We start from the raw sequence: 13,451 nt of genomic DNA, 5'->3' as shown, positions 1-13,451 counted from the left end.
AAGAAAAACCTGATTTAATGGATACCTGAAGAACTCAAAGGGAAATTGGATTCCCGAACCGTAACATTAGCTATATCTCCCATACTGAATGATGGTTAGATCATTTCCTTTTGTCTCTGCATAGTACCTTTTGTTTTAAAGCAGTGGTTCCCAAACCTGTCCTGGGGGACCCCCAGCCAGTCAGGTTTTCAAGATATCCCTAATGAATATGCATGAGAGAGATTTGCATATAATGGAAGTGACAGGTATGCAAATCTCTCTCATGCATATTCATTAGGGATATCTTGAAAACCTGACTGGCTGGGGGGTCCCCCAGGACAGGTTTGGGAACCACTGTTTTAAAGCATAAGCAAACCAAGATTAAACGTGGGGGGGGGGGAAGAAAAGATAAAGAGCTGGCCTTTCTTATCTTTTCAGAAGAGAAACAAGTCGACCATAGTTAGTGTCTATTTTCAAGCACTCGCCACTTTTAAAACTCCGATCTCCACGTCCCCCCCCCCCCCCCGTAATGGATAAAAGAGAAAACCTAAAAATGCATCGAAGCCCCATTTAGCACGCAAGATATTCTGTTTCCAGTATTCGGGTGCACAGTAAATCGGATCAATATCCACTCCTGTAAAGTGTAACTGAATAACTGGGCATTAAGAACACACCACCCCGCCCACACACATACAAACTAGTTGTAGCTGCAAATCTGACCTTTTCAATTAATCACAATACGTAGATTTCTTTTTGTTGGAATCGAGGTTTCGAGTATGCATTAGGAAGAAGAAGAAAAAAAAAACCGCTCTAACTAACCCTCCCCCACTGCACACAAGGCTTTGTATTGACAAAGCGAGACAACAAAACAATGTTGAGCACAGGGCTGGATTACATCTGATGAACTGGTTCCCACACTAGTGGGGCAAGGCAACACTTACTGCAAAGCCCAGCCAGCGCCGGAGAGAAAGCGAACTAGCACTACGGCCCCGGACAGCGGGGACGGAAAAGGATCCTCTCCCTTCCCCCCCCCCCCAACCCTGGTGGTAGTAGCGGATGAGGGGCTCATTTCAACTCTAGCGCTCCCAGAACCCCACTGTGCTCGAGGGATTCGGGGGTGAACAACAACAAAGCAAAAAAAAAAAAAAAAAAAAAACAAGGGGGGGGGGGTGGGGGAAACGGTTCCGTTCTCCTGCCGGATTCACGTGCACGGGGACCGATCAGCTTTTCAGTGGCCGCTGCGCGAGCCTGCCCGGGAGCTCCCTCCCCTTTAAACACCATGGACAGTAACTCCAGAGCCGCCGCCAAAGAACGGCGCGAGACTGAGCCGGCCCCATGCGCCGAGACCCGCTGCTTCACCCCCCCCTTGCAAATGCACCTGCAGCGTTGTAAATTGCGCTGGCGTGCACCCGGAGCCCGCTCTCCAGATCCATTACTCCGCACAGTAGTGGACACGATTCACAAAAACGGGCTCGGAGAATCGGCGGTCAACACGCCCAGCAGAGTGAGAATATGCGCTTTATTCACAGAGTCGGTGCAAGGGCAGTGGGCTCCCTAAAAGAGCCTTAACCCCCCCCCCCACCCCACCCCCGTATTAACTTTCATGGCCTTAGCCTGTAGCGCTACAACCCACATTTTTGATAAACTGAACTCAACAGTCAGGATCGTCAATAACGCGGGTTCAAAAAGCAAGCGCTAACGGTTCTGAATCCGTGGGGCACCCGGGAACCTATTGTTTCGCTTTGACACTACAGTCGCTGCGCCCCGAGAAGGAGCTGCTCTAGGCGGCTGCCTAGCGCTTGCACAAAGGCTGAACCGGTCCTTACTCGCTCCAGCGTCCCCCTCCCCCCCCCCCCGGAAAGTAAGAGCAACAAAAGATTCGTCCGGCAAAAATGGGCAAACATTAAGCCGACGTGCTCACTCGCTATAGAGAAACAGAAGGCTTCAAGTCCAACGCAACAACAGGGAAAAAATGTTTAAGGGGGAAAAAAAAAAAAAACTCCAGCCGCATAACAATAATAATAATAATAACGGCACGAGTAGATCTGTTACTCAGTCTTCCCAGCCACTCCCTGCCAGCGCCCTGCCCCAGCCCTTCGCCGCTTCAGAGCCACCTGCTAAGGCGCGTGAATGCGCTCCCAGGGCCCTCATCCAGCACCTGCGGCAGGGTGCGAACCGGACATGCACACATCCCCCCCTTCCGGAAAGCTTCTCTCACCCCCCCCCCCCATTCCACTCCCACGATCTTACCTGCTGCAGCAGCGCCGCCAGCGCTAGTAGCGGCAGGCTCCGCGCCACCCGGTGCACGGGTGCAGTAGCCATGGGCACAGAGGCGAGGAGAAGGCTGTGGCGGCGACGGTGCTGCTGCTCCTGGTGAAAGAGATTCCTCCCGGAGGAGGAGGAGGGGGGGGCTAACAATCCCTGGCAACACAGAGCGGGTGGGCGAGCGGGGCTCCGCACGCCCCCGCCCCTCCCCGGGCACCCGCCTCAGACGGGCGCGATCACCGGAGCACCACCACCACCACGCAGGTCCTCAGACGTTTTTGTCCTCAGCCGCCGGAGTCCCGCACAGAGAAAGCGATCGCTGTAAACAACACACACAGGGGGAGAAAAAAAAAAAAAAAAAAAAAGCTCCGGATGCGCCGCCGGGATCTGCTCTTCTCGTCTTCCTTTGCTTTATCTCCCGCCCCCACGCCTCTCTAATCCGCGCTTCTCTCGTCTCGGCGTGCAGGCAACTGTGCGCGGCCAGGGCTGCTGCTGCTGCGGGCTCGCCCCCAGCGATACACCCCGCCTCCGGACCACCCGCCCGTCTCCTCCCACCTCCGCCCCTGAGCAGCCCTAGCCCGTCCCCACTCCCAGCCCCCCCCCCCGGGGACCGGCGGTGGCTTCACCCTGGTCGGCTCCGGAGTCTCTTTCCAAAGCCTGCACAAATGCACTTCGTTTCTTTCTCGCGTGTCTTGAGAAGGCAGGTAGTAACACAAAGGTAGAAGGAGAAAAATGTTAATTATAATCATTATTATTGTTGTTTATATTTTCCAGTCTCTAGGGGTTGAATTGTCCCTCTTCCGCTTCTCCAAATTATTTTTGGGTTTGTTTTTTTTGGTGTGTTGTTGTTTTGGGTTTTTTTTTTTCTTTGCTTCAGTGAAATATATTTTCCATCTGAAACAGCCGTATGCTAAGAGCCTGTACTGTTATAATCCCCTCTTTTTTTCTCTCTCTCTGAGCTTGGAGAACAGATTCAGGCGATCGGGCTACGCCCACGTTCCCTGCTTTCATTCGCGTTTGTAGGGTGTGTGGGGGTTTTTTTTTTCCTCTTTAGTTTTGTTCTGTGCTAGAGGAGGAATATTGGAACAAGTTAAAATAATAACAATAAATATAAGAAGGGTCTTACGGAGTCCATATAAAATAGGTGCGATTGTTGGAGCTTCAGTGTTTGCTATGAGCCACCTGCTGGGAGAGCGACGTTGGCAGCCGGAATGGACTGATGATACTTTACAGTTTACACCTTCAACTCTTATTGTCTGACTGCTAATGTTATTTGGCCCAGTAGGACCTTATCTGGTAATGTGTATCAAAGCGCATCTTAAGAGCCTGGTGCAACTTCAGACTGCGGTAGTCCTTATTAGTTTGCCTGAATATGAAAATGAGAGAGCGTTGTTAAATACAAAAGGAGGGGGAGGGGAGAGAAAAGCAGAGAGCAGTCTAAAGGGTAAGACATAATGAACGTTTAGGGTCGGGGGAAAGAAAAAAGAGGAATGCTGTGCACAGAGAGAACTGACGCCCCATAATTGCCAGTCTTGTATGGAAGATGGCACTTTGTGATGATTATACAGAAATCCTTTTTCTTTGCTTCCATCTACTAGGCCTGTTCTACAATTGGCAAGGAATTCAATTAAATCTGCCCTTCCAGCATGAAATACTATTTAACACGTGTGCCATTTTGGGATATGAATTTGCCATTTATTTCACTCTTAAGTTATAGATAAAACTAGAGAATTCACTGGTGGTTTGTTTGTTTGTTTTTTTAAAGGAATAACAAGATGTCTGGCTCTGTTTGGGGCATTGTTATTGGGGGGGGGGGGAGAAGAGGAGTGGGGGTTGCATGGTGTTTATGTCTCTTCCCATTCAGCATACTCCAAGTTTCTTTATTTTGGACCAAATGAGTGTTTAGCCTTCACTTGAATCTTAACAGATGTCTGAAAAATGAATGAAATTATGGGAGGAGGGGATGGATGTCGCTAAAATATGGTTATTTTCCTGTATTATTTGCAGTATTTTTTTTTTCTCCATTTAGGGTAATGTCATAAATAATGTGCATGCTCATTTTCAGTAGTATACAAATAATTTAGCACTATTGAGCAATAATGCACACTTGTTGGAAAGAGTACTTGCCAACCCAAGAAAAAATATTAGGCCCCCTTTTTCAAGGCCATGTTAGGTGTTTTATCGCTGGCTGCGGCGGTATTAGCTCTGATGCTCAGAATTCCTATAATACCGCCTATAATTCCTATAATACGAGCTAATACTGCCGTGGCCAGCGATAAAAATGTCAACTTGGCTTTGTAAAAGGGGGGGTAATTTATTTTTTCATTATTAACATTTCCCATGTTATTTTCAATGAAGAGATCTAAGTGAAACCCTTTAAAAGTATGATCAACACCTTGCCTTAAGATTTATCAGAAAAAAAAAAGCCTATTACAATTTTGGTAGCATATTTGGCAATAAATGAACATTATTTGATTTGAAAAGTTCTGATTTTGAAAACAGCAGCTGTCTTTGAAAATCAGTCCTCTGACTTATATAATACTGGAAGGGAGTACACTACCCACTTGTAGTGGTTTGTCCTAAGACGCAGCTTATCCATTTAAAGCTCTGTCATCGGTTCACTGGCTGCCCGTAGCCAAACGTTGTGTCTTCAAGGGCCTGATACTAGCATTCAAATGCTTGCCCGACATGGCGCCGAGTTACGTGATGACCACGCTTCCTCCATACATGCCAAACAGGTCCTTTCGTTCCCAGGATGAAATACGCCTCAAAATGCCCTCTGGCCATTCCCTTCAAATGCTAACTAGTGCTGCACGATTCAGTGAAAAATATTTCGATTCGATTTACCCTGTTGAATCGATTTTTTGATTCAGTTCATTTTCATTGACTCAGCTTTTTAAGTTTAAAAATTTTATTTAAACAAGGCAATATTAAGGAAATCGGGCAGCACTACCATATTCCCCCTCCCCAGCCCCCTCCCTGATTCTCAGCTTCCCCAAAGCATCCCCAAAGAAAAGACCCCATATTCCCCCTCCCCAGCTCCCCCGATTCTCAGCTTCCCCAGGCCCAGAGCATCTCTGAAAAAATAGGCCCCATATTCCCCCCTCCCCAGCCCCCTCCCCGATTCTCAGCTTCCCCAAAGAAATAGGCCCCATATTCCTTCTCCCCAGCCCCCCTCCCCGATTCTCAACTTCCTTAAAGAAAGGTCCTCAGCTTCCCCCTTCCCCCCCCATTCCATGGCCTCAGGAAAAGAAGAGAGCACTGCAGCAGAGAGATCCTTTACTTATGCTGAAAGTTAGATTCAGGGACTGGCGAGGAGAAATGCTTTTGGGAATGAGCCAGCCAAGAGCCAACAACTATAAAAAAAAAATCAACGTGCTTGCAGGTTGACGTCGCTGCCACCACCACGGATCGCACAGGCGCATACCAAGGGGACCGACCTTTGAATCGGTGAGTTTGATTTTTTGTGCAAATGAATCGATTCAAACCAATTCACCCGAAGTGAATCGGCAAATTGATTCGAATTGCAAATCGGGCAGCACTTCTGCAAACCGCCAAACGATGTTCCTACTCCCACTTTATACTGAGCCACTGGGATCAACTGCTCGCAGATTAGATCCCTTGAGGAACTCCTCAATTTTAGGACAGCAATAAAAACACACCTGTTCATCTAACTCCCTCACCCACAGCCGATAGATTACAAAGAAATGTATATTGATATTTGTCGCGTTAGGATAAAAACTTGTATTGGAAAATCTTGCACTGTAACTATGATAAATTTAATCTGTAAACTGTATAGTGTGTATGTTGACCTGTAACCCATCCTGGGCTCTTTGCGGAGGACAGGATAGAAAATGAATTAAATAAATAATATCAGGCTCCATACTTTGTGCGCAACTGTCTCGCAGTATGGCTTTCAAATGCATTGGAAACTCTGCTACCTTTGAGTATTCTTTGTCCAGCATCTCACTTCTTAAGCAGGAGAGCAAAGTGGTGGTATGGAAAAATAAAAGCTAAAAAGCTGAAAGGTGTGGCTCCTATTGGTACTATATTCATTTTTCCCCAAATTTTTTAAAATGGTGTCCAAGTTAGGCATGCCGTTGGGCCCACAGTTATTGAATAGAGTCAACTATGCACATAAACAAATTGGTGTTATTGGTGATAATTCTCAATAATTGGACATAACAAGTGCTAATTGGCACCAGTTGCGGTTACGTGCATATCTGCTCTGCTCCCCTATTGTATAACGTAAGAAGATCCCAAAAATAGTGTCTCATAGGAGGCCCATCACTGGACACTATAGAAATGCTTCTTAAGTGGGAGTTCTACTGGAGCCAGAGAATGGAAATTGGAAAGTTTTGATAGATCCATAACAAGTTCTGGCAACATCAGATAAGTTAGGTGTTTGTGCACACTGGTGGTGGCTGCCATTTTCATTTGGACACTATTAGAATCAGTTTCAGTGGAGGTTTTTTTTGCCTACGATAAAGAGCAGGCAGCCTTATTTACTTTTGTAAAGTGCTGTCAACACGTCAGTGAGGCTTTTTCCTCCACTTAAGAGACACTTTATTTATTTTTTTTTTTTATTGGGGAGGGGGTATTTGGTTTTGCAGTATAACATAAGAATAGCCATACTGGGTCAGACCAGTGATCCTTCTAGCCCAGTATTCTGTTTCCACAGTTGCCAATTTTTATTGATTTTATTTAATAACTTATACAAAGTGCAAGAAAATATCATAATAAAATCAAACAAACAGCACTTTCATACTACATCAAATTCTTAAAACAACCCCCAACTTCCTCCCACCCAACCCCCCCCCCCCCTTACCCTTTCCTGGATGTATATAAAGAATATGAATAATACAATAAATAATCTGAATAAAATAAAAGAACCATCATATACCACCCCAGTCTTTAACAAACATATCCAATGGGCTCCAGATGTCATTAAATGCCCAGAACTGACCATTTTCCTCTGCTATCATTCGTTCATACCAATAATACAAACACATTGACTCCCTCCAGAATGTGAAGTTTAGACCAGTGGTTTCCAATCCTGTCCTGGAGGTCCACCAGGCCAATTGGGTTTTCAGGATAGCCCTAATAAATATGCTTGGGCAGATTTGCATGCCTCTCACTTCCATTATATTCAAATCTCTCTCATGCATATTCATTAGGGCTAGCCTGAAAACCCGATTGGCCTGGTGGTCCTCCAGGACAGGGTTGGGAACCACTGGTTTAGACGATCCCAATTTTTCCAGTTTCATGTGATTAACTGCAACCCAACTCCAGACATTTCCAAGAGAAGCTTATATTTGGGACTATCAAGCGGACTCTTAGGCATAAGTGAAGTTCCAAATAAAATGGTCCCATATGATAATGGAATAGGAACACCAATAATTGAAATAATTTTGCCCCATATAGATTTCCAAAAGGCCCTAATTAATGGGCAATGAAATCACAAATGATCTAATGTGTCTTGCTCAAGCTGACAATGACAGCATTTATTGGAGCGATTTTTATCTACTTTTTTAACCTCACTGGAGTCCAGAACACTCTGTATAGCAAAAAGCACAAAGTTGGCCTCATCGCAGCAGAAGCTGTGCGTTTCACTTTACGATTTCATATTCTGGACCACTGAGACACCAGGATGACATATTGAATTCCCATACTCCAAATATCACAGAGACTTGTTTTAGATTTTTTTAGGCATATATTCAGATAATAACTTGTACCATTTAGACGCCTGATGTCCATGAAAATCCACTTGAAAGCACAAAAAGGGGAGGCTCTGTTGGCTTGTACAAGTAATCCATTCAGGGATCCCTTTCTAAATTGCTTGCTTCAATTGCAACCATTTAAAAGATTGAGTCTCTTATATTCTTTGAACCCTCCCAGCTGTCAGGATTTCTAACCATGAAACGTCTTGAGGGGGAAAATGTAACAATGTCAACCTAATAAGAAAACCTTTCTGTAATCACTAATAGTTGACCGCTTATCTTCTGAATAGGATATGTTATTTCCTTTTTTCTTTGTTGAATCACTCATTTGAATCTTGGATCTCTCAAATATGGAACTTTAAATATTGATTAAGTTAATAAATTTACTTTTTATAATTTAATTGCTGTTGTAGTGGAATCTATATCTTATTCATTTCTGTACAAGAAGTTTATTTTCTTGTTAAACTGTTAAAAATAAATAAATAAAAATAAAAGATTGAGTCTTAGATAAGCCAAATGACTGCTGCAACTAAAGCAAGGAAGCCAACTTGCTCTGAAAAATTACATCATCTAAAGTTCGTATTCCAGCCTGTAGCCACCATAATTTTTGAATTTAACCATAAAGATTGACATTTAGTTTTTTTTAGTGGGGACTGGCAATAAAGAGTCTAAAAATCTCAATGTTTTCCATGTAGAATGAAAAATTTTATTAGTTTTATAAATTTTTGGAAGTCCAATACTTAGTAAATGTTTGAGATGAAGCGGGGCCATAAGATGTTCTTCAAGAAGAAGCCAGTCCGGCAAATTCTCCATGAGTTCAGGGAGGATCCAATACATACCCTGAGCAAAATATAAGCTTGATGATACCTTTAAAAATTCAGGAAATTTATTCTTCCCATAGATTGAGAGCCTGTTTTACAAAGCCGCACTACCGGCTGCTGCGCGGTAATAGCCCCGAAGCCCATAGAGATTTAAAGGGCTTTGGGGCTGTTGCCGCACGGCTTTGTAAAAGAGGCTGTGAGACTTTTGCAAAGAAATCTGATAAAAATCTGATAAAATTTTATTTCATTTTTTATAAAAGGATGCCTGAAAATATTTAGGTATCATACTCATCTGGTAGCAAATTACAGGTGCAATCATCATTTTAATAGTTTAAACTCTCACCCACCAAGATAGATGTAAAGGGTTCCATCGCTCACACATTTCCTTGGCCTTTATCAATAATGTTCTTCAGTATAGTGTCTTCCAAATTTCTTTGAATAAATATTCCTAAATACTTTATTCCATCTTCTTTCCAAAGTAATCCCTTTAAGTTTACACAATGGACATTCAGTGGAAGAACCTCAGATTTGCTCCAGTTGATTTTATACCCAAAATCTTCAATCAGCTGGAGCAAAGATGGAATAGTTTGTTCAGGATCGGTTAAATGCAATAAAATATCATCTGCATATGCTGAGATTTTATATATGTGACCTGCATATGCAATGCCTTGTATCTCCCTTGCCTGTTGAATTGCCGATAATAAAGGTTCTAATACTATATCAAAAAGCAAGGGAGATAAGGGACATCTTTGCCGGACACCCCTTTTTAAAGTACCTGACAGAAACCCAAATAGCAACATTCCATACTACCAATCCCAAGTGGCATTCTCAATGTCTGTCTCAATAGCAGACTATAGACTTTTCCTCCAGGAATTTGTCTAAATCTGGATAGATCCAAAATGGCTGCCTAATTGTAGAAATGGGCAGGAAGCAAAAGGGGAAGCAGAGAGAGGCTTTCCCTCCAAATCTCAATTCATCCCTCCAAATCTCATTCGTGAATCTTCCCTATCGCGATGTCCATCGCTGAGGCCTTTTCCCAGTGTACAATACTGGTCCCACCCCCCCTGCACAGCCACTAGAAGCAGTAGCAATGGGAGACACCAAGATCATGCTGAGCCTGGACCAGCGGCAAGCACCCATCCTGCCAGCACTGGAAAACCCAGACGATTCTGAGCTGCAACAAACCTCATCATCTATTGGTGCGGTAGCCGTGGAGGAAAGCTCTCGACAAGAGGAGGTTCCTGGTTCAACTTCTTGGAGAGAGGAAGGACCAAATCAACTGGGCCAGGCTTCTTTACCATCAGTTGCTGTTTTTGATACTTTGCCTTCCAGGCTTTTTTTTTTTTTTTGAAGCACAGCTGGGATTTTTGAAGACGCTGACACCTCTTGGCCCAGCCTGGAAGGATCTCACTAGAATTTGTATGGGATGCTTTGTCCTCTGCATTTAGCAGTTACTTCTTTAACTAAAGTTGTGACGATCTTTAGTACTACAGTAGTTAAAATTTATTCCTTTTTACCTAAATTGCAATCTCAAGTTCAGAAGGTGGAAGCCGAGTCCACAGAAGTACAGAAGCAACAATCTGTCTTGATTAAAGATCAAAGCATTTGGAGAACTTGGAAAATTCTATACATTTTTTAAATTTTTGTTTGTTGAATTTTCCCAAACATTCTCCCCTTCCTTTATAAAGCCGCACTAGCATTTTTAGCGCCGGCCGCCGTGGTAACAGCTCTGACGCTTATAGAATTCATATGAGCGTCTGAGCTGTTACCGCCACGGCCGGCGCTAAAAATGCTAGTGTGGCTTTGTAAAGGAGGGTGTCTATTTTTTTCTCCAAATCAACTCTTAGGGAATTACTTTGAAGAGGTTTTAGGCATTTCTAAAGATGCTTTTCCACCAATCTCTAAGGTTTATTATATTTCTTCTAAATCCCAGTTGGCGTAGGAAGGGGTTTGAAGGATATTTCACAAGACAGTTTAGATCTTACAGCTTTGCTTGAGAAATCTGACACTGATACAGTGAGACGTGAAACTCTGTTAGCGACCTTTGTATTTCCTCAGGATCGTGAGCATGTTTTGAGACTTTATTTTCGTCACTGCCAAAAGCTTTTCTTGGGACACCAAATTTGGATTTTTCCCAGTCTGACTAAAGTTATGCAGGATCAAAGAAAGAAATTTCAGCAATGAAGCAGCAAGTTTTGGTGCAAAATTTATGCATAGATTTCATTGTAACATTTACCACTAATCAGTATGTTTTGTTGTTATTGTTTTTTTTACCTTGATCAGTTTAAAATTTTCTTGGAAGCAAAGAGGGCTGAACAGCCTTTGTCTGCTATGTTTATGTTTACGTTTATTGTGGACTTGATACCCCATTAAATTCAGAAGGTCATAGTGGCTTACAAAATTATAGGAGAAAGGAACACCATTTTTAAAAAGGAAAAGCATCAACAGTGCATTTCCGATTGGGCCAGGTAAAGAAGCCTGGCCCAATTGGTCCTTCCTCTCTCCAAGAGTGAGCAGTATCCTCTTCCCTGCCCCCACCTTTCCTCATATCTTTTAACTTCTCTGGAGTGAGCAGCATGCCCACATCGGCGTCAGTTCGCCCTTTTAAATCACTTCCTAGGCACGGGTCCTGGAAGTGACATAGAGAGCACCAATGCTGATGCGGGCAGCAACCTTGTGCCGGGGAAGTAAAAAAAGGCACAGGGGAAGACAAGGGGTACGCATGCAGCAAGGAGAGGAGTGGGTGGTGGGTGGAGAGGTACTGCACCCTTAGGAAGACTGCATCCCCTGGGCATCAAACAAGACATTCATACAAATTAACCCCCTTTTTACTAAACCACGATATAGGTTTCTTCCACGGCCTGGAGCAATAAATGCCCTAACACTGCTCTGATGCTCATCATAGGAGATGCTAAAATCTGGGAGGGAGGGAGAGATGGAAGGGAGAGGCAGACAGTTTCTGGAAGAGGCATAGAAAGAGAGCAGATGCCATATAGAAGAGGCAGAGAGAGGTAGACAGTGGATGGAAGGAAAGAAGAGAATGATGAGGTGAGGAAAGCAGAAACAAGACAACAAAGGTAGAAAAATAATCTCTTTCTTTTATTAATTTCTTTTGCTTTAGGATAAAGTAGCTGTGTTGATAAATGTTTATAAATAGAAAATGAAAATAAGATGATCCTTTTTATTGGACTAATTTTAATACATTTTTTATTAATTCGGAGACCAAAACTCCCTTCCTCAGTTCAGGACAGGAATACTGTAGCAGTAGTGTAGTTTACTGACCTGAAGAAAGAGGTTTTAACCTCTGAAAGCTGAGAAATGTATTAGTCCAATAAAATGGTGGGCACTCAATTTTTTTTGCCCCATGCCTCCTACCCAAATGCAAAATATAAATTGGTGGAAATAAAGAAGTAAATAACAAAACAGGTAAATAAATGTTTGGGGGGGCAAGGGGCCCAGTGAACTTGTGTGCCTAGGAGCCCTCGAAGAATTAATCCTGCCCCGTTTGTGAATGTAATATGCCTTCAGTATATTGGGGCAACTATGCCCTAATCCAATGCCTCCAGTAAATTGTGAATGTATCCTTAATCTTATGTCTCCCAAGATATTGTGAATGTACCGCTGTAACCCGTTTTGGGCTCCTGGGGAGGACAGGCTATAAAACGAAATAAATAAATATATGACAGTCTGCTCTTTTATTTGTACTGCAGTTGGCATACCTAATAAAGAGAGTTTAAAGAAAAGCAGTCCTTTGTTCCATTTTTTTAATATGGCTCTCCTAATTGATTTCAACAGTGATTTAATAGTGGGAACTGGCTTCTGATGTATTCATGCCCATAAGAAGCAGAGCCAAGTTCCCAGTGCTACAATACCACATGAAAAGTGTTTAAAAGTCTTGCTTTACTAAATAAATGCCATGCCCAAAATCACGACCTCCTTTAGAAACTGATTATAGTGTTTTTCTGCGGTAAGAAACTTTAAAAGGAATGGTGGTAGTCCTCCTTTGCAGAAGTAGCTTGTGGAAGGAGCGTTTTAATTTCCTGTTGTGCTGGGGCTCCATCAGTGTGGGTAATTCTGTGCCTGTCTGGTGGGTGTTAGAAAGACTCAACACAATTAAATAAATGAGATGTACAAAATAACATCATGGAAAAAAAAACAAGCACAGAAGGCTGTAAGATTCTGCATAGAAAGGATTATAATCCAAGTATGTTGCATGCAACTGGACGTGTTTTTCGCTGATTAGAGAGGGACTGTTAAACAGAAAACGTTCAATAATATATCCTACTACTACTATTAATTATTTCTATAGTGCTACCAGATGTACACAGCACTGTACAGAGTCACAAAGAAGACAGTCCCTGCTCGAAGGAGCTTCCCAATCTAAACAGACAAACAGGATGCTAGGGTGGGGGGATACCGTTAGGGGGAATGGATTAGTGGGTTAGGTTAGTGGGTAGTGAGGAGTAAGGTTAGGGATTGAAGGCTATATGAAAAAGATGGATTTTCAGTCTGCTTTTAAACAAGGGAAGGGATATGGTAGACAAACTCAGTTTATTCCAAGCACTAAATGAAAGGAACAAAGTCTGGAATTAGTAGTGGAGGAGAAGGATACGGATAAAAGCAGTTTATCTGAGGGACGGAGTTCTCTGGGAGGTGCATAAGGAGA

The 13,451-nt window shown here is 43.2% G+C and overlaps 1 protein-coding gene across 1 annotated transcript in view; it reads right to left on the bottom strand.

Annotated features, from left to right (window-relative positions):
- CDH2 (cadherin 2) overlaps window positions 1-2,605 on the bottom strand; it is a 486,773-nt gene extending 484,168 nt beyond the window's left edge. Inside the window, exon 1 of the mRNA XM_033933790.1 lies at window positions 2,230-2,605. Coding sequence (XP_033789681.1) covers window positions 2,230-2,301 — 72 coding nt within the window. The 5' untranslated portion in view covers window positions 2,302-2,605. The remainder of the gene's footprint in view (window positions 1-2,229) is intronic.
- Window positions 2,606-13,451: the final 10,846 nt, after the last annotated feature.

This window comes from Geotrypetes seraphini, chromosome 2, assembly GCF_902459505.1.
Source record: "Geotrypetes seraphini chromosome 2, aGeoSer1.1, whole genome shotgun sequence".
Taxonomy (NCBI): Eukaryota; Metazoa; Chordata; class Amphibia; order Gymnophiona; family Dermophiidae; genus Geotrypetes; species Geotrypetes seraphini.
The sequence above is the reverse complement of the archived record's forward strand: the minus strand, read 5'-3'. Positions and strand labels throughout refer to the sequence as shown.